This window comes from Felis catus, chromosome C2 (assembly GCF_018350175.1).
Source record: "Felis catus isolate Fca126 chromosome C2, F.catus_Fca126_mat1.0, whole genome shotgun sequence".
In the NCBI taxonomy this organism is placed as follows: domain Eukaryota; kingdom Metazoa; phylum Chordata; class Mammalia; order Carnivora; family Felidae; genus Felis; species Felis catus.
Window position 1 is genome coordinate 157,377,586 of NC_058376.1, and position 24,556 is coordinate 157,402,141.

A 24,556-nucleotide genomic window follows, 5' to 3' on the forward strand; every position below is an offset into this window, starting at 1 on the left:
CTGATACTAGCCTTCACAAAATGAATTAGGAAACATTCCCTCCTCCTCTGTTTTCTGGAAGAAGTTGTGTAAAATTGGGGTTCATTCTTAGAAATTGCTAGTGAAATCATATGGGCCAATGTATTTCTTTTTTGGAAATTTATAATTACAAATTTAATTTCCTTATAATTACAGAGCTACTCAAATTATCTATTTCGTATTGGGTGAGTTGTGGTAGTTTGTATTTTTGGAGGAAATGATCCAAGTTGTCAAATTTATATGTGCAGAGTTGCTCATAATATTCCCTTCAATACTTTTGGTACTTTAAGGGCCTGTAGTGGTACCTGCTGTTTTATTTTTATATTGGTTATCTTGTCAACTATATTGATCTTTAGAACCAACTCTTTTCAGTAATCTTCTCTATTATTTTTGTTTTTCATTTCATCCATCTGTACTCTTATCTTTATTATTTTCTTTCTGTTTCTTCTGGGTTTCTTTTGTGCTTTGTTTCTAGTTTCCCGAGTAGGCATTTAGATTATTGTTTGAGATGTTTTCCTCTTCTCTAGTGTATGCATTCAGTGCTACAAATTTCCCTGTCGGCACTGCTTTAGCTGTTTGATACGTTGTACTTTCATTTTCGTTCAGTTCAATGTCTTCTGAATTTACTCGCAACTTTCTCTTTGACCCATCATTATTTAAGGAACGTGCATTTGGGGGCGCTTGGGTGGCTCCGTTGGTTAAACAACTGACTCTTGATTTCAGCTCAAGTTATGATCTCACCGTGGTGCGATCAAGCCCCATGTCAGCCTAGGCATGGAGCATGCTTAAGATTCTCTCTCTTCCTCTCCTACCGCCCCTTCTCTTTCTCTTTCTTTCTCAAGAAAACCATGCATTTAGTTTTCGAGTGTTTGGAGACTTTCCTGTTATCTTTCTCCTGCTGATTTCTGGTTGGATTCCACTAGAGTCAGAGAACATACTATACATGATTTCAATTCTTTAAAATGTTTAAAGTTTGTGTTCTGCCCGAGGATGAATGCTCTGTAAGCACTTGAATGTGTATTCTACAAGTGCTGAGCAGAGTGCTCTGTAATATGGATTTGATTCTGTTACCTGATGGTGGTGGTATTGGTGAGCCCTTCCATATCCTTGCTGACTTCCTAGCTCTTGTTCTACCAACTGTTGAGAAATGCATGTTGAAGTCTCCAGCTATACTTGTGGGTTTGTCGATTTCTCCTTCCAGTTCTATAAATTTCTGGTTCACGTATTTTAAACCACTGTTGTTCATTGTGCACACACTAAGCCTGCTATGTCTTCTTGGCAATTGATTATGCATATTACTGTGTGTGTGTGTGTGTGTGTGTGTGTGTGTGTGTGTGTGTGTGAGAGAGAGAGAGAGAGAGAGAGAGAGAGAGAGACAGAGAAAGAGAGAGATCTTCCTTGACTTAGGAGTTGTGTTCCAAAAGGGTAAGTTACAAATATTGCAGGACAAAAATGGACCTACTACACCTAATCTACTGAATTAGAGCTGAACCTATAGCTCACCTTAAATGTGCGAAGAACCCTCGGATTAGCTTACAGCTAGCTGGGCAAAATCATCTCACACAAAGCTTATTTTATACTAAAGTATTGAGTATTTCCTGTAATTTGTTGAACACTGTACTGAAAGGGAAAAACAGAATGGTTGTGTGGGTATGGAATTGTTCTAAGTGTATCAGTTGTTTACCCTTGTGACTGTGTGGCTAACTGGGAGCCGTGGTTTGCTGCCCAACATCGAGAGAGGATCATACTGCATGCCACTGGCTGGGGAAAAGATCCAAATTCAAAATTTGAGGTATGGTTTCTACTGAATACATATCGCTTTCACGCCACTGTAAAGCCAAAAAACCATAATCTGAACCGTTGTAAGTTGGGGACCATCTACATATGTTCAGTCTACTTGTGTCACCATTTATCAGTCTGAAGGATGTACAGAAACCTCACCTCCCTTTACCATTCTGTAAAATATCTTAATATTTTCCCTGCATATATTTAGAATCATCAGATAGTGTTACAATTTTTGTTCCAATTGTCAAACGTAACTTTAAAGACTTAAGAGAAGGAAAGTCTGGGGTGCCTGGGTGGCTCAGTCTGTTAAGCCTCCGACTTCGGCTCAGGTCATGATCTCACAGTTCGTGGGTTCGAGCCCCGCATCGGGCTCTGTGCTGACAGCTCAGAGCCTGGAGCCTGTTTCAGAAATATGTGTCTCCCTCTCTCTCTGCCCCTCCCCTGGAGCCTGTTTCAGATTCTGTGTCTCCCTCTCTCTCTCTGCCCCTCCCCTGTTCATGTTCTGTCTCTGTCTCAAGGATAAATAAACATTAAAAAAAAGAGAGAGAGAGAGAAGGAAAGTCTAATTATGTTTATTCGTATTTTTGCTTTCCATGGTTTTTCTTCCTGACAGTCCCAGGTCCCTTCTTTTATCATTTCCTCAAGTTTAGAAAAAAATTTTTAACTATTCTTTTAAGGGGTATCTATATGGCTCAGTCACTGAAGCACCTGATTCTTGATTTCGGCTCAGGTCGTGATCTCATGGTTCATGAGATTAAGCTCTGCATTGGGCTCTGCGCTGACAGTGTGGAGCCTGCTTGGGATTCTCTCTCTCCCTCTCTCTCTGCCCCTCCCCTGCTCACTCTCTCTCAAAATAAATAAACATTTAAAAATCAATCCACCAATAAAGTGGCTATTCTTTTAGCATAGATTTTCTGGCAACAAATTCTCTTAGTTTTCTTTCATCTGAGAGTGTCTTGATTTCCCCTTCATTCTTTTTTTTTTTTTTAGTTTATTTATTTAGTCATTTTTGGGAAAGAGAGAGAGAGAGAGAGATCGAGAGAGCGAGCGAGCAGGGGGCGGGGTAGAGAAAAAGGGAGACAGAGAATCCAAAGCAGGCTCCACGCTGTCAGAGCAGAGCCTGACGCGAACCGTGAGGTCACGACCTGAACTGCAATCAAGAGTCCGATGCTTAACCAACTGAGCCACCCAGGCGCCCCCTGCCCTTCATTCTTGAAGGATATTCTCTCTGAATACAGGATTCTGTACTGACACTACTTTTCTTTCAGCACTTGAAAAATACTACGCTGCTTTCTTCCATCCTCCGTTATTTCCGATGAGAAACTGGCTGTCATTTTAACTGTGTTCCTCCAAAGACAACATGTCATTTCTCTCTCGGTGCTCTCAAGTTTTTGTCTCTAGTTTTCATATGTTTAATTATCATGTGTTGGACACGAACTTTGGGGGGCTTATCCTGTTTGGGATTCACTCAATTTCTTGAGTCTATAGTTTTGGGTCTCTTGCCAAATCAAAAAGTCTTGGACTTATTACTTCAGGCGTTTCTTAGCCCCTCCTTTCCCCGCTCCTTCTGGGACTCTGCTAACAGGAACGTTAGATCTTTTGTTACAGTCGCACAGGTCTCTGAGGTTATATTTACTTTGTCAGTCTATTTTTTCTCTGCTGTTCAGATTGAATCATTTCTATTCTCTATCTTCCAGTTTCTGATCTTTCCTCTATTTCTTCCATTCTGCTACAGCGCTCATCCACTAAGCTTTTTATTTTAGTTACATTTTCCACTTCTAAAATATCTATTTGCCTCTCTTTTATGTCTTCTCTTTCTTTGCTGAGATATTCTATTTTTCTGTCTGTTTGAGGTATATTCATTTGATCAAGGCTGCTTTAAAATCTGTCCGATATTTCTAATATCTGTCGCCTTGATGGTGGCATCTACTGACCGCCCCTTTTTTCTTTTTGGTTCATCCTGGTTCCTGGTATGATGACTGTTTAAATAGAAACCTGGACATTTTAGGTGTTAGATTCTACAATTTATTTAAAGCTTTTGTTTCAGTTGGTTCCTCTAACACCACTCTAGCAGGCAAAGCAGGGGCAACACCTCGTTAGGTTACCCATTTGGATACCACTGACACCCAGGGTGGAGGGTGGGGTCCTCCCTATTGCGGGACTGGGGCCAGAACTCTGGTCTCCCACCAGACCTTCCCACGGATACCTCTTCTGCTAGGACGAACACAAGTGCCTCGTGTGTGTTCCCACGTTCCCACGTGGTCTCTGCTGTGCTGGGTGGCGGCAGAAGGCCTGACTCTCCATTAGGCTTTATCTGAAACCACCCCAGCAGAAACTGGAAAAGGAACCTCATTATTGCTGGGTAGGGGTGAAGTCAGACTCCCGACGTGATCTGCAACCCACACAGAAGTGGGGAGGGCCTCATCATCACTCAGTGAGTGAAGTCCCACCTGGCTACTTTCCTAGAAAACTATCAGAATGTTTACATCTGAAAGGGGTCACAGAAATTATAATTTACCTCCCCCACCCCATCCCCAATTTTCAAAACAAGGAAAGCAAAGCCCAGAAAAAGTAAATGACTCTTTGAAGTGACACAACACAGTCTGTGGCAATAACTAACATGAAATAAAATAAAAATAAAAAATAAACTAAATTTCTCAAATTTCTCCTTAGCACCTTTGTTTTTAATCATAATGGACCATTTTGCTATTTTTTCCCCCAAAGGAATCACGTTTTCTCAAATAATTACCTGCCAGACACCAATATTGGCTGAAGGTTCTGAGAATGGACGTTTCAAGACCCTGCACATTTTTAAGGCATCCGAATTAACTTCAGTGAAGTTATTTAACACGGCAAAGGCAGCTGCTAATGGGTAGACGCAGGAGAAAAGGCTCACATAACCGAACTGAAGAAATAACTCCAAGTAATCATCAAAGGTACCCTGAAAATGTAAACCACAAGAAAAAAACAGGAATTGTTTTAATATTATATAATTACAGCAACACTTTGCAATACCATCCAAGGCACCAGCCTCCAACCAAAAAACAATCTTAGAATTCCTCCCAATTTCTTCTTGTCAACAACAGAATTTACATAAATTCAAAAGCAATTTTGTATTTAAGTCCCCGAAAGAATGAAAAAAATGATTTAGCTCCTCATTCCGTTGTGCCAAATCACTGAATTATTACATAACAAACAACAGCAAAGCTAAAGATGTTTGCTTTTAACCAAGTAGAAAGAAATGATCCGACATCACTATCAGAAACCTTACATGACTGCCCCCTCACATCATGGGTTCCCCAGAACCTCAGTCCCTGACCCTCCATCAGAAAACGGATGGTGGTGATGCCAATGAACGTAGCGATGACCTCCAGAAGTTTGCCCCTCCATAAAATCAACACCAACAACAAAAGGGCGAAACGTGCCAGGGCCAATTTTTCAAGTGCTCTGGAAGTCAAGCAAAGGCTTGCAGCAATTCTGGTGGCACAGAGTCATGAAAAACAGCTCAATCGTCTGGCATTTTAACTTATTCTCATCTCCTCTCCTGCTCCCCAGTTCTGCAGCAACCTTGAAAAAACCCAGCATGCACCACCAGGACGGGAAGGGAGCAGCAGACTGGGGCTGGAGATCTGGGAAAGAAAGCCTCATTCCCAGAGGGAAGTCATTATCTGGCCTGGTTAGTGGTAACCTACAAGATTCCGCTCAAAAGGCTTGTCTTTATTCAACTTCACTGAGTCTCTTCCAGTGCTGAGGGCTTCTCCCTGAGTACGTGAGGTGAATTTTTAAACACTGGTCTGCCTGAGGCAACGGGTAGCAGCGGGGGCAAACAAGAGACTAGCCAGGGAGCTCAAAAGGACAAGCTGAGGAATGAAATAGCCACAGGGGGTTTGCTGAACTCCAACATTTTCCTGGGAATCTAGAAGACGCGGCACGTGCAAAGGATCAACGCATCATCTCAGGAAACACCACAGAAGGCTCGAGGATCTCACCTCTGACTGACCTCGGGGCTCTGCACAGGCAGAAAGTGAACGGCAAGGCAGAATTTTAAACTTCCTGGTTTAGGGTTGAAGGCACGCCCAAACACGAAAACAGCGACCGAACAGACATCTGATGAGGGACAGAAGCAGGGAAATGCTCACTTCTAGTCCAGCAGGCTGACCTACAGCCTGCAGAGTTTTCATTAAGGGCCAAATTAAGTGCTGCTTGCTACGTTCTCAAAGGGTCTCGTGACTACCTGTGCGTATCGCCAATTACTATGGAACTGAATGATGAGCACTCGAGAAATGTCGCAGAAGTAGTTTTATTAATAGAAACTTGAAGAAACATTTATGATCTGATACTCCCTGCATGTCCTCTCCCCCTTCAGCACTAAGCGTACGACCACCAGCTTCATACAGCAAAAGTGCAGCTCTTTCTGCCCGAGTTCTGTCCCCGTGCTATAATAAAAGCACCTTTTTGCACCGAAAATGTCTCAAGAATTCTTTCTTGACCATTTGCTTGCGGCCCCACGTCAATATCTATATAACACTCAACCCAACGACAACAGAATGCTCGTTCTTCTCAAGTGCACACGAAACATTCTTCAGGATAGATGAGATGTTAGTCCGTAACACGATTCTCAACAAACCCAAGAGGCTTAAAAATCATACAAAGTATCTTCTTTGACCACAGTGGAATGAAAGTGGAAATCAGTAACAGAAGGAAATTTGGGAAATTCATATTGAATGGAAATTAAGCGACATATTCCTAAAAAACCAATGAGTCAAAGAAGAAGTCACAAGAAGAATTAGAAAATACTTTGAGATGAATGAAAATTAAGACACGACATATCAAAACTTAAAGGATGTGGTGAAAACAGTGCTCAAAGGGAAGTTCATGGGTATAAATGCTTCATTAAAAAAAAAAGGCAGATCTCAAAACAACTGAAATTTTCACCTTAAAAATCTAGAGAAAGAATAGTATACTAAATCTAAAGCAAGCAAAAGCAAATAAATAAACACAACAAAGTTTTCTATGTAGCACAGTAATGTACATAACATATAAATGTATACTTTCTATAACTACATATAATCATCTCAATAGATACAGCAAAAAACCACAAAAACCAAAATCTGATACCCCTTCATGAAAAAAAACACTCAACAAATGAGTGACAGAAGAGAATTTCCTCAAAGTGGTAAAGCGCATCTGCAAAACACCACAGCTAACATCACACCTAATGGTGAAAAACCGGAAGGGTCCCACCTAAGATCAGGAACAAGACAAAAATGTCTGCTCTGAACTCTTCTATTCAATTCAACACTATCCTTGGGGTTCTACCAGGAATGGAAAGGAAGGCAAGGAAAGAAATAAGAGCCATGGAGAACAAGAAAAAAAATCCTATTTGCAGAGGACATGACCTTATATATAAAAAACCTCTAAAGAACCCCCCAAAAGATTATTAGGTCTAATTATAAATGATTTAATAATAAACTGAAGGATATAAGATCAATATACAAAAGTCAATGATATTTCTATAAACCAGCAACAAACAAACTGAAAATGAAATTTGAAAAACAATTTCATTTACAATATTATCAAAAATAAGACACATAGTAATAGATTTAACAGGGTAAGATTTGTATGGTGAAACCCACAAATCATTGCTGAAAGAAATTAGAAAAAGACCTAAACAAATGGACAGACATTCCATGTTTACGGATTAGAAAACTTAGTATTGTTAAGATGGCAATACTCCCCAAATTGATGAACAGATTCGGTGCAATCCCAATCAAAATTTCAACTGCGTTTTTAAAAGAAATGGATATGCTAAGCCTAAAACCATAAGGAATTACAAGAGACCCAGCAGAGCCAAACAATCTTGAAAAAGGACAGAGAGAAATCGCACTTCCTGATTTGAAAACCTACTACAAAGCTACAGTAATCAAGATGCTGTGGGAATGGCATAAGGACAGACATACAGAGGTCAATGGAATCGCACTGAGAGTCCAGAAACAAATCCATGTGTCTTTAGTCGTACAATTTTCTTTTCTTTTTTTTTAAGTTTATTTATCTATTTCGAGAGAGAGAGAGACAGTACAAGTGGGGGAGGGGCAGAGAGAGAGAAGACAGAGAATTCCAAGCAGGCTCCATGCTGCCAGGGCAGAGCCTGATGTGGGGCTCAAACCACAAAGTCACGAGATCATGACCTGAGCCCAAACCAAGAGACGGACACTTAACCAACTGAGCCCCACTTAACCACCCAGGCGCCCCAGTCTTACGGTTTTCAACAAATGTGCGAAGATCATTCAATGAAGGAAGAAATCATTTTTTTAAACAAATGGTGCTCGGGCAACTAGATATCCACGTGTAAAAGAATGGTTCTGGACTCTGTCCTCACACTATCTACAAAACTCAATTCAAAAGGGATCAGGCCTAAATGTAGGGGCTAAGCCTATAAAATTCTTAGAAGAAAATACAGAAGTAAATCTTCCTCTCTTCAGATAAGGCAATGGTTTCTCAGGGAGGACACCAAAAGAATAAGCAACAAAAAAGAGAGAAATTTGACTCCCATCAAAGTTAAAAACCTGTGCATCAAAGGACACTCATGAAAATAAAAAGCTCACCCACAGAATGGGAGGACATATTTGCAAATCACATCCTGATAAGAAATTTATATTCAGGATATATGAAGAACTCTTGCAATGAAATAATAAAAAGATAACTGAATGAAAAATGGGCAAAGAATATGAATACATATTTCTCCAAAGAAGATATACAAATGGCCAAAAAGCACATGAAAAGATGTCAGTATCTTTAGGCATGAGGAAAATGCAAATCAAATCCACAACGAAATACCATTTTACATGCAGTAAGTGTGGCTACTGCTGAAAGGCGGGGGAGGCAAAAAATGACAGGTGTTGACAGAGATGTGGAAAAAATGGGACCCTCCTCTATGGCTGGTGAGAATATAAAATGGTACCACTGCCTTTGAAAACACTCTGGCAGTTACTCAAAAAGCGAAACACAGAGTGAACATATGACCTAGCCTATGGTAACCAATGGATGTTCGTAAGAAACGTACGTTCATACAAAAGCTTGCACACAAATGTTTACAGCAGCCTCATTCCTAATGGCCAAAAAGTGGAAACAACTTGTTCCGAATGTTTATCGACTGATGAATGAACAAATAAAATGTAGCATATCCATACAATGGGATATCCCTCGACCATAAAAAGGAACGAAGTGCGATACAGGCTGTATTGTGGACTGAGCCTTGAAAGCGTTATGCTTAGCGAAAGAAGCCAGACACAAGATCACGGACTGTATGATTCCATTTCCATGACGTGCACGCAGGAGGCAAACCTACAGAGACAGAATGTGGACTGATGCTTGCCAGAGACTGGGGTAGGGATGGACTGCTCACTGGGCGTGGGGTTTCTTTCGGGGATGATGAAATGTTCTGGAAGTAGCGGTGATTGCTGTAAAACCTTGTGAATTTACTAAAAATCATTACACTGTACACTCAAAACAGTGAATCTTATGGTATGTGAATTATATCCCAATTTAAAAAAAAAAGGAAAGAAAAAAAAAGCTGATAGTCCTAAGGGAGCTCTCAAGAGTCGCCCTAGCAGAAGTAGCAAATATACATAAGAGGCCAGAGAAAGAAATCCACAGCAGAAAGCGAGGGAAACCACAGAAACATGAAGAAATCCCTTTCAAACTATGGTTAAAAACCTGTCTAACAACATTTTAAAAAGTGTAGTCCAAAGGAAGAAAGGGAAAACAGTCATCACATACCTTCAACTTGGTGGGAGAGAAACATAAACAGTACGAGGTGGGTTATTTCGTGATCTTTATAACGACTGGGCAAAGAAGCCTTCACTGAAGTAGGCTGCCTGGGCATCGGTGACCCCCACTGGCCACTTGAATGACGTCACCAAAACTCTACAGGACCAGGCGACGAGCACTCCAACCCCTCACTCCTCAGTGGAGGCCTGCTGTTCACAACACGTGCTTATTCTGACCCGAGAGGAGCAGTTCTCTGTGCCGTGCAGCGACTGAGCGACAGAGCCAGCCCTCAGGATGCCGAAGGCCATGTCGCCGGCTTTCGGCCTCCTCGGGCCTCCTCATGATCATCCACTGCACGGGCAAGAACCACGCCAGCTTAATAAAAATGTATGTCACAATATTTTAAAGCAATATTCTCTAAAATGAATTATTGTAATTATTGTTACTGTATCTCAGAGTCCGTCTTTCACCAAGACGCGCACAGTAGGCTCACTAGCTGAGCTGCAGTGGAAGTCAGATTCTACTTCTGGCAGAAAACACCCAAACCTAGGTACAGAATACTGGGAACGGCAGAGCGTGCTTTCCGACGGCCTGGGTGTGAGGACAAAGCACGAACCCAGGGACTCCGCTCTGGCTGTTTTCAAGGTTCACACGTGCCTCCAGAGCTGGCGGGTTGGGGCTCAGTGGGGGATTCAGCGGTGAGTAGTTTCTCAACGACTCTCTGGAAGCATCTGGCTCTGGAAAGTATTTCCATACGCTGTGTTGCAGCACATAGAAGTGGTTCCAAAATACACCCAGTGGTATAGCATCAATCCACTTCTCTGAAAAGCGTAGAAATCAAGAGCAGAGTAAAAAAAACCTTAGCTGTTACACCGTTTTTACCACAATTGGGTCTTGAGAAATCCTGATAGCCTATGCTCGGCTTTCAAAACTGCTGTTTCAGATCAGAATGTACAAGATAGAGCCTCTGCAGAGCTGTGTAGACAAATCCTCCCGTGTGCCAATGGGCAGCTTCCAGAAGGCATGCTCAGGCCTGGCATTTTTAGCATACAACACGAGGGGGCCCCTTGTCCGCACAGCAGCGCACTGTGCATTCTGCCTCCATCTCACGCAGGGACTGAGCATAGCACACACACGCTAACACTTTATCAGGACTTTTACACTGAGCGCTTTGGAGTCAGTAAATTTAGCAAACTAGGGACGCACTCCAAAAGCAAGGAGAAAAAAATGCAAATTCAACAATGTAAATAATTGCATACTAAAATAAAAATACTTAACCAAGATACAGTCTACCCGATTAGCTACAAGTTAGCAAAGACCAACTAAGACAAACTTACAAAATGTAAGAACAAAGCAGTCACGAAGAACACTGTGGTATTTCTGTGAAGTCATAACTAATTTTATGTATCTATTTACTAGATGAATGGAAACAAAGATCCTCAAACCAGCCGGGCAGAAACAGGTCTATGAGTTCCCTACGCTGAGTATACAACAAGGAAAGAAAGTACTATATTTAAGGCCACAAGCAGCACACGGACACTAGGGGCTGACCATTTTTCTCCTAAAACTGTTCCTTATTCAATATTATATTGAATGCTCGCTAAGAATTACCATGATAAATGACATGGGGGCAGTGACTTCAGCAACAGAGAAAGAAAAATTATTAGACAGTGGCACTTAACCCTAAATAAAATACTGACATATTCAATGTGACAATGCATATTTAAAAATAGTGAGCAAGAAGAGTTAATCACTTCAGCAGATGTTCCATTAGGAAACTTACGAGTGGGGTGGGAGGAAGGGGAAGCTGAGTGATGGGCACTGAGGAGGGCATCTGATGGGATGAGCACTAGGTGTTGTATGGAAACCAATTTGACAATAAATTCTCATATTTAAAAAAAAAAAGGAAACTTATTAGTGTAAAGGAGAATATTAAATCTTAATACGATAATCTCAACAGAAGCAAATAAACGAAGAACTTGATAAAATGTAACATCTTTCACAATACAAACTCTGTGCAAGTAAGGAAAAAACATTTTTAAACTGATAAAAAGCTACCTACCAAGAACATGGGATAAATGTTGACACTCAGTGGTGAGGAGACCAAAGAAGGAAAAAAAAAAAGTCAGGAGCTGGAGAAAGATTCCTATTGTAAATACTTCTGTCCAAATTATACTGAACATATTCATGAGTCCAATAGATAATAAAAACTGTACAGATGAAGGAAGAAAGAAAACAGCCATTTTTTTCTAGCTGAAATATCTGTCTACACAGAAAACCCAAGAAAACCCAAGAAAACCCAAGAAAATGGATGAGAAAAAAAATGGGAGGGTTCATCAAGGTTGCTGGGTAAAAAGATACAAAAATCAACAGCATTCACATCTAACAGCAACAATTCAGAACTTTTTGAAAGAGCTACCAAAGACAGGAAACCGGAAGTCTCAAAATATCTACCAGCAGCTCACTTACTCCTTCCAAAGGGCAATTCCGTCCCTGCTACGAGCCCAGCCCCAGGTCAAGCAAAGGATCCGACAAGGCGCGGGGCAGCCTGACGTCACAGCTCCGGGTGGGGTGTGACGGAAGGCGCTCTCCCAGAATCGCTAAACTGGAATCTCGTGAGGAAACCATGGGACACACTGGCTTCACCACGAGCCAACGCCCCGAAGAACGAAAAAAGCAAGGGGCTATTCCAGACCTGCAGTTTTCCAGCCTTCTGGTCTCTGCAGCCCTAAACTCTCAAAAATGCTTGAGGACAGCAAAGACTTTTTGTTTACAGGAGTCTACCTCGTGATATTTACCTACTTGAAATTAAAACTCAAAACCGTAAAAAACATTTCTCATCGATTCGCTTACACAAAAACATTAACATCAATGAGATACTGCTTGAAAAATAATTACATTTTCCAAGACAAAAACATTCAGTGTAGAGAGTGGCAGTCGTTTACGGTTTTAGCAAATCTCTTTTTTTTTTTTTTTTTTAATTTTTTTTTTTTCAACGTTTATTTATTTTTGGGACAGAGAGAGACAGAGCATGAACGGGGGAGGGGCAGAGAGAGAGGGAGACACAGAATCGGAAACAGGCTCCAGGCTCCGAGCCATCAGCCCAGAGCCTGACGCGGGGCTCGAACTCACGGACCGCGAGATCGTGACCTGGCTGAAGTCGGACGCTTAACCGACTGCGCCACCCAGGCGCCCCGGTTTTAGCAAATCTCTTAATGTCTAGCTCACTAGAAGGCAGCTCATTTACGGTGTGGCGACTCATCACGAAAAGTCATAGTCACGCAGCTGTGCAGTTGGGCAGGATCCGGGAGTTCACAGGGCAGGGGCAGCACAATGCAGACCCGAGGCACCCATGGCCTTAGCCCTGGCGGGCGCAGCAGGCCCGAAAGACACCGGCGGATTACCCCCAGGGGGGCCATTATGGAGGTTTCCTTTTTCCTTACTTTTCACTCTGTCCTGCATCACCCAAGCTTCCCATTGTGCCTAAACAAGTATTACTTTTATAATGATTTTTGTGTTCCAGTCAAATTGTCTTTCTTCCCAAAACTTGATAATATTACTTTAGATTCATGTGTAGCAGTCAGGATGAGCTTTACAGAGAATACAATTCTAAGTTCACTGACTTCAGTGTGGAGAAAAATACACCCAGAGGGAAGGATCAGCACGTAGGAAACAGTGGTCTAGATCAAATGTGACCCAAAAGCATGTCCCCTCTCCCAATACACGCAGAGAGTTGAAATAGCAAATACCAGACTGTCGCTCCATGGAGAGAGTAGAGGGGGATGTGCAGGCGGTCAGGAGGGGGCGTGTCAGATCGCCAGGACCCCAGCCCCTCGAGCAAGTCAAGGAGCAGCACCGCTAACCGCAGCATTCGCTCACAGACCCGGCGCCTGCAGGAGAAGCGAGTGTACTGCTTCCTGCCCGGGCTGAACGACAGGTTCCGAACTGGAAAAGCAAAGCCTTGAATCTTGTTCCTGATTCAGTCACCAAGGGATTAACAGCAGAGAGCTTCAACTGCCTGCTATTAACACGGGAAAAGCAACGCTCACCTTATCGTCCTTCACCAAGGTGTTATCAGATGTCATGAGATGCCAAAAAGGTGAGGTCTCAGATTCTGACAGTTGTCACCTTAGTAGCATATAGTTGTTGGATGAATTAAAATTGCTTGGATGAGAATGTTTATAGCCGCGCTATCCACAATAGCCAAGCCGTGGAAAGAGCCCAAATGTCCACCGATGGGTGAATGGATAAAGAAGATGTGGTATATACATATATACAATGGAGTATTACTCGGCAATCAAAAAGAATGAAATTTTGCCATTTGCAACTACGTGGATGGAACTGGAGGGTATTATGCTAAGTGAAATTAGCCAATTAGAGAAAGACAAGTATCATGACTTTGCTCATGTGAGGAATTTACGATACAGATGAACATAAAGGAATGGAAACAAAAATAACATAAAAGCAGGGAGAGGGACAAAACAGAAGAGACTCACAAATATGGAGAATAAACTGAGGGTTACTAGAGGGGCTGTGGGCTCAATGGGGAAGGGGCATTAAGGAATCTACTCCTGAAAACATTGTTTTACTATATGCCAATTTGGATGTAGATTTTAAAAAATAAAAAATAAAAAAAATTGCTTGGATGAGGGACATATTGCTTGAACTACTGTATATGAGTCAGCGAGCCAGGGGGAAAGGAGGGGAAACTGGTCTGGAGAAGACTGTGAATTTGGTTTGGGGCACTTGGGGGCATGATGTCGTCTGTCCAAATAATTCAGAGAAAAAGAAGAGATGAGAGCTGATTCTAAGTGACTACAGGGAGAGAAGAGGGCAAGGAGAGACGACAACATGAAATAATTATTCCGAGACACTGGGGCAGGAAAGACAGGACACAACCAGCAGAAGCGCGTGCGGGTTTGCCTGGTTTGGGACAGGAGGGCTGCCGACGGCTGGGGCAGGGAGACGGGGAAGCGGGAGAAGTGGCGGCTGCAGGCGGGCACTGGGAACAGGGGCCTTTGCAGACGAGAGGAGAGGCGGAGGGGATGGAAGAGAGAGCTCAGGGGAAAGACTGCTTGTCCGGCTTCCACCAGAAAGGGAAGGATGAAAGACAAATACGGCCAGAAATCCCGCTCCCCAGAGCAAGCAAGGAAAGGCGTCAGACACAGACTGAGGTTTTAGGCCCCAGCCAGCCAGCCCTTCGACCAACACAGGCAAGAAGCACCACAAGGTGCAAATGCGCTCCTTCCTTGCACGCCTGTGTTTTCTCTGACGCTTCACATACAAACATAAGCAGTGTTACTAGCCAAGTGTGCCGTGCGTATACTTTGAATCACACTCCCCCCCACAGACAGCACTGACAGAAAATGCTAGTGCATATATGCATATTTCATCAAGACGCGTAGCACCACGCAAAAACCAGAAAAACAGCTGCACAGGTGAGAAATGGAACAGAACGCAAGGTGGTAAGCGGGAGCCTGGCCCGACTCCAGCCCGCAGGCCAACGGACGTGGCTCGATCGGTATCCTGTGGGGCGAGGGATTCAAAGGCACCTACTCCCCTGAAGCATTACTGGGTCTAGGCTGTTTACAAAACCAGGGGCTAGGACAGTGGTCCCCTGTCCTTGAAAGGGGGCTGAAAAAGCCACAGCTGCCGCCCTGACCTGCAGTCTGTGTCGACTGGCTCTGCAAAACCCCCAAGGTCCCCACAAGGTGGGAGCCGGGGCTACAGACTCCTGGTTTTAGGCTAAGCCACAGAGGCCCCTGGGGCAGCTGTGAAGATCGATCAGGAAGAAGTGAGCAGAGAGGGAAGACACACGTCCTCAAGATGAACACACCAAGTAACACTCGCAGGCACAGGAGAAGAAGGAGCACGTGGGCCAAGAGGGTCAAAAGACGTGCGAAGGCGGAAAACAAGACCACGAGAGTTGAACCGTAACGGACTCTCACTAACTGAGCCGCTGCAGGGTCTAACTCACTGAGAAGCAGACCGCACCGCGCAGGAAGGTGCAGGACACAGGACACCGGGACCCGAAGGGCGCACGACCCCGACGCCCCCCGCCCGCGAACACATGGTCAGGTTCCACGAGCCGGGTGCTTCCTTGCACTGTTGTTACAGGCGGCCAGCCTTGCAGTGATCTGCGTGCAGCTCCTCAAAGAAACTCAGAAAGTCTTGATCGAGAAGGAACCACGGACACTTCCCACACCACTCAGGGAAACCGGAAGGATTCTGCAGCGCGGCACCCCATTTTTGGTGGCGGGTTTCCGCCTCCCCCAGGAGTCTGCAGCAGCCCCGGCGAGTGAGCAGGACGCAGCCTCTTCACAGCCAGCCGGGCCCGGGGCAGCTTTGCAGCAAGGGTTGCCTGGCGTCCTGGGGGGGGGGGGGGGGGGGGGGGAGGGAGGGGGGAAGCAGCGAAGCGGCCGGCCAAACCCGCCCCCTGCTGTCGTGAGGCTTAACTTCAGATTGAGGGCCGCAACACCGAAGGCGCGGTCCCCCCTCGTTCACGGTGAAGAAGGAGCTCTTGGCGCAGATGCTGGCAGGAGAGCACTTCCAAAGTAGCCACATCTGGGCCAGCTCCACACTTGTGGAGCTCAGTGCCTGACTGCTACTCGCTTTTACTCAATGGTTAATTCGGCAATATTCACACTTACCAGATAGGTTCCCATTTCTTTCTCCAGGACAACCTGTTCGTACAATGTAGCATCGATGTCCGCTTTCAAAGCCTGCACCTTCCTCTTCACCTGCACGTGGTGCTTCCTTTGGAGCCAGTAAGGAAGAAGAGACTCCATAATTTGGTTAAGGATCTGGGAGGTAATCAGGAGAGTGGCCAGACTCTAAAAAGAAGCAGAGAAGTAAGATCTGACAATGTAGCTTAGTAAAATCACAGTATGTGTATAATTATGCAATAAATAAAATGGAATCTTCAACAAATAGCATACCATTAATATCACAACTAATATCAGAAAAGCGAGGTGCTAGAATAACGTTTCCAATTTATTGTTTTTTCCCACAGGAAAAACACATTAAAATACAAAAAGTTATAAGTAAGATTATAATAAGAAATAAATCAGTTATAAATAAGATTATAATAAGAAATGAAATCAGTAATGAGCTGGCAGGGGAACAATTTAATTTGAAATTGTTTTTTGTCATCTCATCCTTGCTACAACATAATAATCTAAATGATATTGCCAACTCTGAAAAATAAAAAAGTTTGGCGAAACTTCAAAAAACTTATAAAATGAATAAACCCTCCTCATCGTAGTAAGCTTAGAAAGTAGTAAAAAAGCCACCCGTAATTCCACAACCACGATGGAACCTCTGCTAACATCTCAGGATATTTCTTTCCAATCACATGTAAAATACAAGCCGCCCACGTACTGTTGTCGACTGTATCATTCCCAACCTTCACTATTGCAAATGCTGCTCTTCGGATACCTGTGTACACGAATCTTCGCCCTGTCTCTGATGGCTTACTGAGGATGGACTGTGGTTCTTGGCAAAGCTGCCCTAGCGGTTTCTAGAAGTGCTGTGTTAATTTCCACTTACCCCAGATGGATAGGGGTGTTTCCATCACATACTACCTTTGCTAGGATTAAAAGTGCATTATTCTAAAAGTCCTCCCCTATCTCCTTGTCCTTCATCTTCTGTTTAAAAAAAGAGACTCTTGGGGCACCTGGGTGGCTCAGTCGGTTAAGCATCTGACTCTTGATTTGGGCTCAGGTCATGATCCCAGGGTCATGGATCGAGCCCATGCCTAACTCCATGCCCACTTACAATTCTTTCTCTCCCTCTGCCCCTCTCCCCAACTCGTGCTCTCTCTCTCTCTCTCTAAAATAAAAAAAAAATTATAAAAGTTAACAACATACCAATTTAAAAATGAAATGGGAAAGACCTATTTAAGGTTGTATCAATCACCTCTCACTCTCTCTCTCACACACACACACAAACTTCAGTTAAGGAATACTTTCCATTAGAATTGCTTTTACAGGCTTTGAGATGAACTATATATGTGTTTTTCCTGTACCGCATGATTAATTTTACAAGTTGGTTAGCTTCGATGAATTTGTTTTCAGTTGAGTACGATATACAGTGCAATTGCTAATGGTTTTTCACTTAGAATTGGCTTAGAAATATACAAAATGTCAGATTTTATCCATAACAATAATATTGTTATCTGAATACAGGAAAGGACCTCTGAAACCTACAAGACTGAGACTTCCTGCTTTTCACACTCACCTGACGCAACAGCTTCATATCCCTCAAGACAAAGGCGATGTAGAAGAGGGAGGCAAAGCAATTCAGAAAGTTGAACTGCCAAGAAAAAGACGGCAACATTTCACACTGCTTTACGGTACTTTATTACAGTTGTAAATACAGCATTAACAATGTCACGAGGGACTTCCAGCCCTCACCAGATGGCAGACTTGTTTCTCCTGCTCCTCCTCGCTAAGCACATCCAGAAACCCTGGAAATACCGCAAGAGGCGAGCAGAGGAGACCTCTGACAGCTGCCAACAGCTTGGAGAGCGAACTGGTCTGGGACCCACGGCCTGAGGGAACAGCGGAACAGCGGAGCACCCGCACATTTCTGCTACATTCTAACGGAAGAGGAAGAGCGAGGCCCAGCCTTTCCCAGCCCCCACCGGCAAGCCGGATGGCCCGGGCGGGCTCACTCCCTGCCCACCTCACCTCTGACCACCCCCCCACCCCCCGTTCACTTGAGGAGCCCTGCGGACCTGGCAACGGGGTCCACCCGGACTCCTCGCTAACACTGAGTTGCCGAAGGATGTGCTTCCTTCCCAGTAAGGCCTGGCCCACCGGGCCCCCACGGAGAGACGCCAGGCCAGCCAGACGGCACCAGCATTCTGCATGTCAAGCATCTCTCAGTGCTAGAATGAGGCCTTCAAAGACTTTTTAGAGATGCATGGCTGCTTGCCCCTTTTCTAAAGTCCAAACTGCTAAAACTGTTCGTTTTGCATTACCTATTTATAAAAAATGCTGTATTTTACTTGCCACACTTGCCTCTATAATCAGACCTACTCCCATAAACCTAAGCACCTTCCTGTCAGGGCTTTGTGATCTCTTAAGGCCTGAACAACCAGATAACAAGCTTCTGACAATGATTTCTTGGCTGGAACAGAAACTCTTTTCTCCGGAACCCTTTCTTGGGAGTAAGATACACGGACTGTGGTCCAGTCGAGGGGTCAGAGGACTCTTTCTACGGCTTTCTCGATCCTCAGTCATGCTACCAATGGCTGCGGTAAGCTCCTGATAAATCAAGTGCTACCAAGCTGGTACTTCTTTTTTATAATAATAGTGGGAAAAGGGCAAAATGCGTGAGCTTTTACACAAACAGCAAGAAGGTTACACTACGCCTTCTCTCCATTTCCTCCCTCCCACCCACCAAAACATGCTGGGAACCTGTTAGACTTTAGAAATTTCTTTCAAAAAGTAAAAAAAGAAAAAAGAAAAAAAAGTTAATGGTCCATCACTAAACAGACTGTGGGCAACTGAGAGAATTGTTAAATAGTGAAGCAAAGAAGTCACCGAAAGGAAAAAGAAACATGTCTGTAATGTGTTTAAATAGTTTTTTAAATAACTAGAAATTGGCTACCCTACTAATTTCTATACTTGAAGTCTTACACCACGTGCACATTTGTAGTAAGAGCATTCAACATATATGTAAGCACACTTAATCCTGCCTACCTATACAAAATATATTAACCATCTGATATCTTAAATTAGAAACCAGTTTTCATATTTACATTTCTAAGTATTAACCAGTATACGTAAGCTTCATAATTCAAATGGATTTGTACATAAAAACTCTACTCACCACTAAAACTTTCAGAATTAGATGATTCTGGTAGGCAGATTCCAATCTGTGATTCTCTACAAAAGGAAACAGGAGAGGAAATTTCTCTCAGATAAGAGAGCGGTATGGTGGGCTGTCATGGGGCAACGGCAGATGTGCTGAGGCAGAGACATCAGGCAACGGAATGTGCCAGACCGTCAATCACGGCTGCCGCTTATCCTCAAGAACATCGCACAGGAAGAAACGAAGATTAGGACACATTTTCCACAGTACTACAAGAGCACTGTGTTCTGACATTTTTTTTTTTTAATTTTTTTTTTTCAACGTTTATTTATTTTTGGGACAGAGAGAGACAGAGCATGAATGGGGGAGGGGCAGAGAGAGAGGGAGACACAGAATCGGAAACAGGCTCCAGGCTCTGAGCTGTCAGCCCAGAGCCTGACGCGGGGCTCGAACTCACGGACTGCGAGATCGTGACCTGGCTGAAGTCGGACGCTTAACCGACTGCGCCACCCAGGCGCCCCTGAAATTTTTTTTTTTTAATGTTTATTTATTTATTTTTGAGAGAGAAACGAGAGAGTGGGGGAGGGGTGGAGAGAGAAAGAATCCCAAGCAGGCTCTACACCACGAGCGCGGAGCCTGACACGGGGCTTGAACCCACAAACTGTAAGATCATGGCCTGAGCCAACATCAAGAGTCGGGTGCTTAACCCACTGAGCCACCCAGGTGCCCCTGGAATTCTTCTTCGAGTATTACTGCAACAAAGAATCATGGGAGGTGTTGGCAAACGATCCCACAGACAGCCACCCAGAAAAAGACCCTGAACAAGTGGTCACAGTGAAACTGACCGCAACCTCTGAAGAGGGCGATAAAGTGTCTGTCCACATGCCTTACAAGGATTCACTTAAAGAGCAACTCAAAATTCCCTCCCGAGCTACGGAAAGGAGACACAGTCCTGGCCCCCAGACAGCAGGGCAAAGACGCTCCTGAAGAGAAGTGTCACCCTGCAGAGAGGCAGTGTGAGGCTCGCCTGTACTGGAACCCCAACTCAGCTATTCAGCCACTGTCTGTCCTTGGCAAGTCACTGAGCCTCCCGATACTCAGCCTCCTCGCTACAAAAACAAGGCAGATACCCGCTTCTCCCGGGGTCACTGTCGGGACAATAAATAATACAAAACCTTAGTCCAGTAACAGCACACGGAAAGGACTCCATGGATAATAGTTGCTAAAAGACTGACAAAAATAATTTAAAACATCTTTATGGTCCATGAAATTAAGGCATAGACTTCTTCATAGGAAATCGCACTGCATATTTACTTGTTTGAGTGAATAACTCCAGAGCAAATGGCCTATTCACAGCATTTTCAAACCATGACCACTTCCTTCTACCACAGATACATACAAGGGTACCCGCTACACGCAGGCCAATGGCCACCCTCGGTCCTATGAACGTTGTTCATTTGGCCAAAGTATCTGAAGGTAATTCAATCTACTTTATCCTCAACGGAAAAAAGCAAATTATGGCATTGGGATCACAGGTTTTGGACACAGAGTCTGGGTTAGCCTGGCTCTACAATTTGTCTGAATCTTGCTAACTCTCTGTGTCTTTATCCCTGAAGATAAACAAACTTCCATTTCATGGCGTCCCGAGGAGGTGAAAATAAGACACCATGGACGAAGAGCCAGCCGGGCACCTGGAGTGCAGTGACTAACACTAACCAGGAGCTGAGAGACACAGAGCCCACAAAACTGACGAACCCCGCCCCCAGTCTCGAGAGTGCACCCAGAGCCACACCTCCCTGCTTTGCTAGGTAGCAGTGATAGGCATCCTATGAGCCAAGCAACGTTTCTGATAGGCAAACAAGGCATAAATACCAGCATCAAGTCTTACCCCACGAAGTTAGAAACTCAGCAGCGTATCGATAGAGGCGGTTCATGATCTCAATCACAATGGCATAGATGATGCTGGGCACATACAACAGGACACTGGTCCACTCGGATCCACTCTTCTCGTGCAGACTCAAGGCCCAGGCCTCCATGTCAAAGTAAATCATCATGACATACAGAGAGAAATAGAGGCAGAGGCACACAAACGGCAGAGAGACCAGGTAAATGCGCAACTGCCTCTTGTAGCTGGGGTACAGAGGTTCCTTCCTGCCGGTGACGGGATTGATACCCAGGACCCCATGGAATCCTGGCCGGGGCTCCTCAAACTGTCTCTTCATGACAAGCGTCCCCCACCTGTAGGTCATATTGGCACAGCCACGCTTCCACACTTCCAGGATCACTGTGGACCAGATGAGGTTGAAGGAGGCGAAGATCACGTACTTGTCATAGTCTTCCCACACAAATAAGTAGTAAGGTAACCCAATGACCGCCATGGGGATTAAGGCAACAGTGAAATATTCCAAAAATCCAAAGTAAAGAGCAATTGTTTCCCCGAAGTAGCCACGAATATGGTCTACAATAAAAAGGAAAAAAAAAAAACAAAAACAAGTACAGACTACCAACGACTTTCACCATTTGTTTTTTTAGGTACGTGGGGATCATTTCATACCCTCGTCTCCCAATCAGTGCGTGATGGTCAACCCGTCTTCCATGCACCACAAAGACCGCGCTTGTCTGGACTGCAAGCCTGACGCTTTCCCCAGCTCACAGCCCAGGCCACAGCTGCGGTGGCTGCTCTGCCAGGCACCCTGAGACTGTCTTCCCTTTGCTTCCCTAGCTGATGGATGCCTTCTTCCCAAAGGAAAACCCACCTCGGGGCTTGTCCCAAATCTCCAAGGTCCTAGTTTAAATCCAGCCGTAGCCAATGAACCATTTTAATTTGGGGGTTTAAATTTACGCTCCCCACCTTACTCCCACTTCAATATCACAGTTGTAGATGTTCTTTTCAAAGAAGCCTTCCCATCCACAGTGTCTGCTCCCACTATCCAAAACTATAAATTTTCATCAATGTATCATAGCAAATTTTTCAGCACACTGCAAAAAAGTTATTCAAAAGCGCAGAACAATATTCTACACATTAACTTCTAGAACAGCCATGGGAACTCACGTATCTATTACCTTCAGATAAGCACTGGGCAAAAGAAGGGACAGGCAACATCACTGTTAATATTCTGTGAACGCCACACAAGCTAACTCAAAAGGGGTCGCAAACACTATCATCCTCTGCCGGCTGTATCTATTCGAGTGAGTGCCGGGCTTGCAAAAGCATCCAGCACTGGGCCCAGGGTGGGATGCAGGGGCTGGGGTGGTGCAGTAACGGGGCTATTATGTCTTGGTTAATTCCATGCCGTTAAAACGTTTTTTGTTTTTTTTTTAAGGTAACGTGTCAGATCGGTCTATGGAGGTGGGTCAGAGAACACTGGGATAAGCTCTTTTGCCCTATCCTTATTCTCCTAAGGCAGGAACACGTTAAAAGAGTCAGTATGACAGGGCCCCCTCTAATCTGAGTCAGGTTAAAGGATATCCCAACAATGGAGGGGGGAGGGGAAAGGGTGCTCATGGCCCCAGGCGCCAAATCACATGACCTCCCTCCACACGTACCTATGGGCTGATACTTGAGAGTAAAGCGAGTGTACCAGGTGTCCTCCAGTTTCTTCAAGGCTTCATTATCATGCAGCGGGAACACCTGAATCACGATGCCAGAAGTGAGCAATCTTCTCACTGTGAAGGCAAATGGTGCCAAGCTACATAAAACGGATCTGAGATTGCTCATGGCATGATATACTTTTTCAAATGCTGTGAAGACAGCCCAGGAAGGTCACAGTGCTATACTACTCTGAAGGCAGATATTCCTTTGTTCTTCACCATGTAAATATCTTGGCTATTCTGACTATGGAAGCAATACAAGTTTATGTAAAATGTAAAACCATACAGAAATGTACAAATTAGAACTGAGAGATACCAGTTATTCTCTTCCTCCCACAAAAAATAACGAGCGTAAATAGCAATTTCATGCAATATCAGACTTTAAAATATACACCCATAAATGCACATTATAAAAACAAAAGTCGGATCGTGCTACACCAGTGTTCTGTAACCTTTTCTCATCCAGCAGTGTATGATAAATGGTTCTCAATGCCAATACCTGCAAACGTGAAATGTCCTTTTTAACGGTATCATAATATTCCCTTGTATGAAGTGCTATAATTTAATCCTCTGTTGAAAAATACTTGTTTCCCTTCCTTTTTCCTTTGCTATTATAAAAGTTAAAATTGTTATACACGTATCTTTTCCCACCTGCCCACTATTTTCTCGTATACATTTAGAAGTAGAACCGTTGGGTCCAAGAGCACACGTATTTTAAATTTAAACATCTACTATAAAACCGCCCCTAGAAAGACTTTACCAGTCTGTCCCTCCCACCAAAGTGAAGGTAAGACAATGTTCAGTTCCTTTCATTCTTGTTGATACTGAGTATCTGCAGGATCATTTTCATCCTTTCTAATCTGATAACAAGGGCTTATGTTTACAAACAGCAAATGTCAAAATCAAATAAAATCATACTTTCAGCAGCCAGTCATCTGGTATGATTTTATCCACTCGCACACATAGTGGAAAGAGGCAAGTGAACTGAACCAAAGGCAACATCCCCTGGTGATAAGAAACGAAAGCAGGGCATTCTCTCATCCATATACTTAGAGTGATTCACCGGGTGGGTGGGCGTTCAGGTCTTAACAGGAAGTGTGCTCAGCAGGCAGGGGGAACTCTGAGGCAACGCCTTGTGCCATATGTGGGGAGATAGAGTACTTCGCTCACAAGCTGCTGGTACAATCTCGAACAAAGAATATAGCTGATGCTACGTCGGAGTTTGCATAAAGAGAACAAACATGCTTTGCGGTTTGCATCTACTGAGAAGCTTGGAGTTCTCCGAGGTTTACCAGCTCACCTCTTGCAAGGGCTGTCTCCCGTATCTCCCATCTACCTCCTCACCAAAGACAAGTGACGCGCTTATTAGGCAACAGGTCCCTCAAAGAGGAGGGCAAAAAAATGTCTGCAGCAGGGGGGGTGGGAACATGTTGTGTTTCATGTTGAAATACTACATATAACAAAGAGAGAGAGTATTCTCAAGACAGACGTCCTATCATAAAGTCTTCAGAGTAATTTAAAAGTAAAGCTAATTTCTTAGAAATGAGCAAAGAGGGGTGCCCGGGTGGCTCAG

At 44.0% G+C, this 24,556-nt stretch overlaps 1 protein-coding gene across 18 annotated transcripts in view; it reads right to left on the reverse strand.

The window, feature by feature from the left end:
* ANO10 (anoctamin 10) overlaps nt 1-24,556 on the reverse strand; it is a 287,855-nt gene that overhangs the window by 175,507 nt on the left and 87,792 nt on the right. For all 18 annotated transcript variants that reach the window (XM_023260817.2, XM_045037974.1, XM_045037973.1 and 15 more), the window contains 6 exons: nt 22,939-23,058; nt 21,281-21,850; nt 19,411-19,466; nt 17,812-17,886; nt 16,224-16,406; nt 4,553-4,744 (listed from right to left, as the gene is read on the reverse strand). In XM_023260817.2, coding sequence (XP_023116585.2) covers nt 4,553-4,744; nt 16,224-16,406; nt 17,812-17,886; nt 19,411-19,466; nt 21,281-21,850; nt 22,939-23,058 — 1,196 coding nt within the window. The remainder of the gene's footprint in view (nt 1-4,552; nt 4,745-16,223; nt 16,407-17,811; nt 17,887-19,410; nt 19,467-21,280; nt 21,851-22,938; nt 23,059-24,556) is intronic.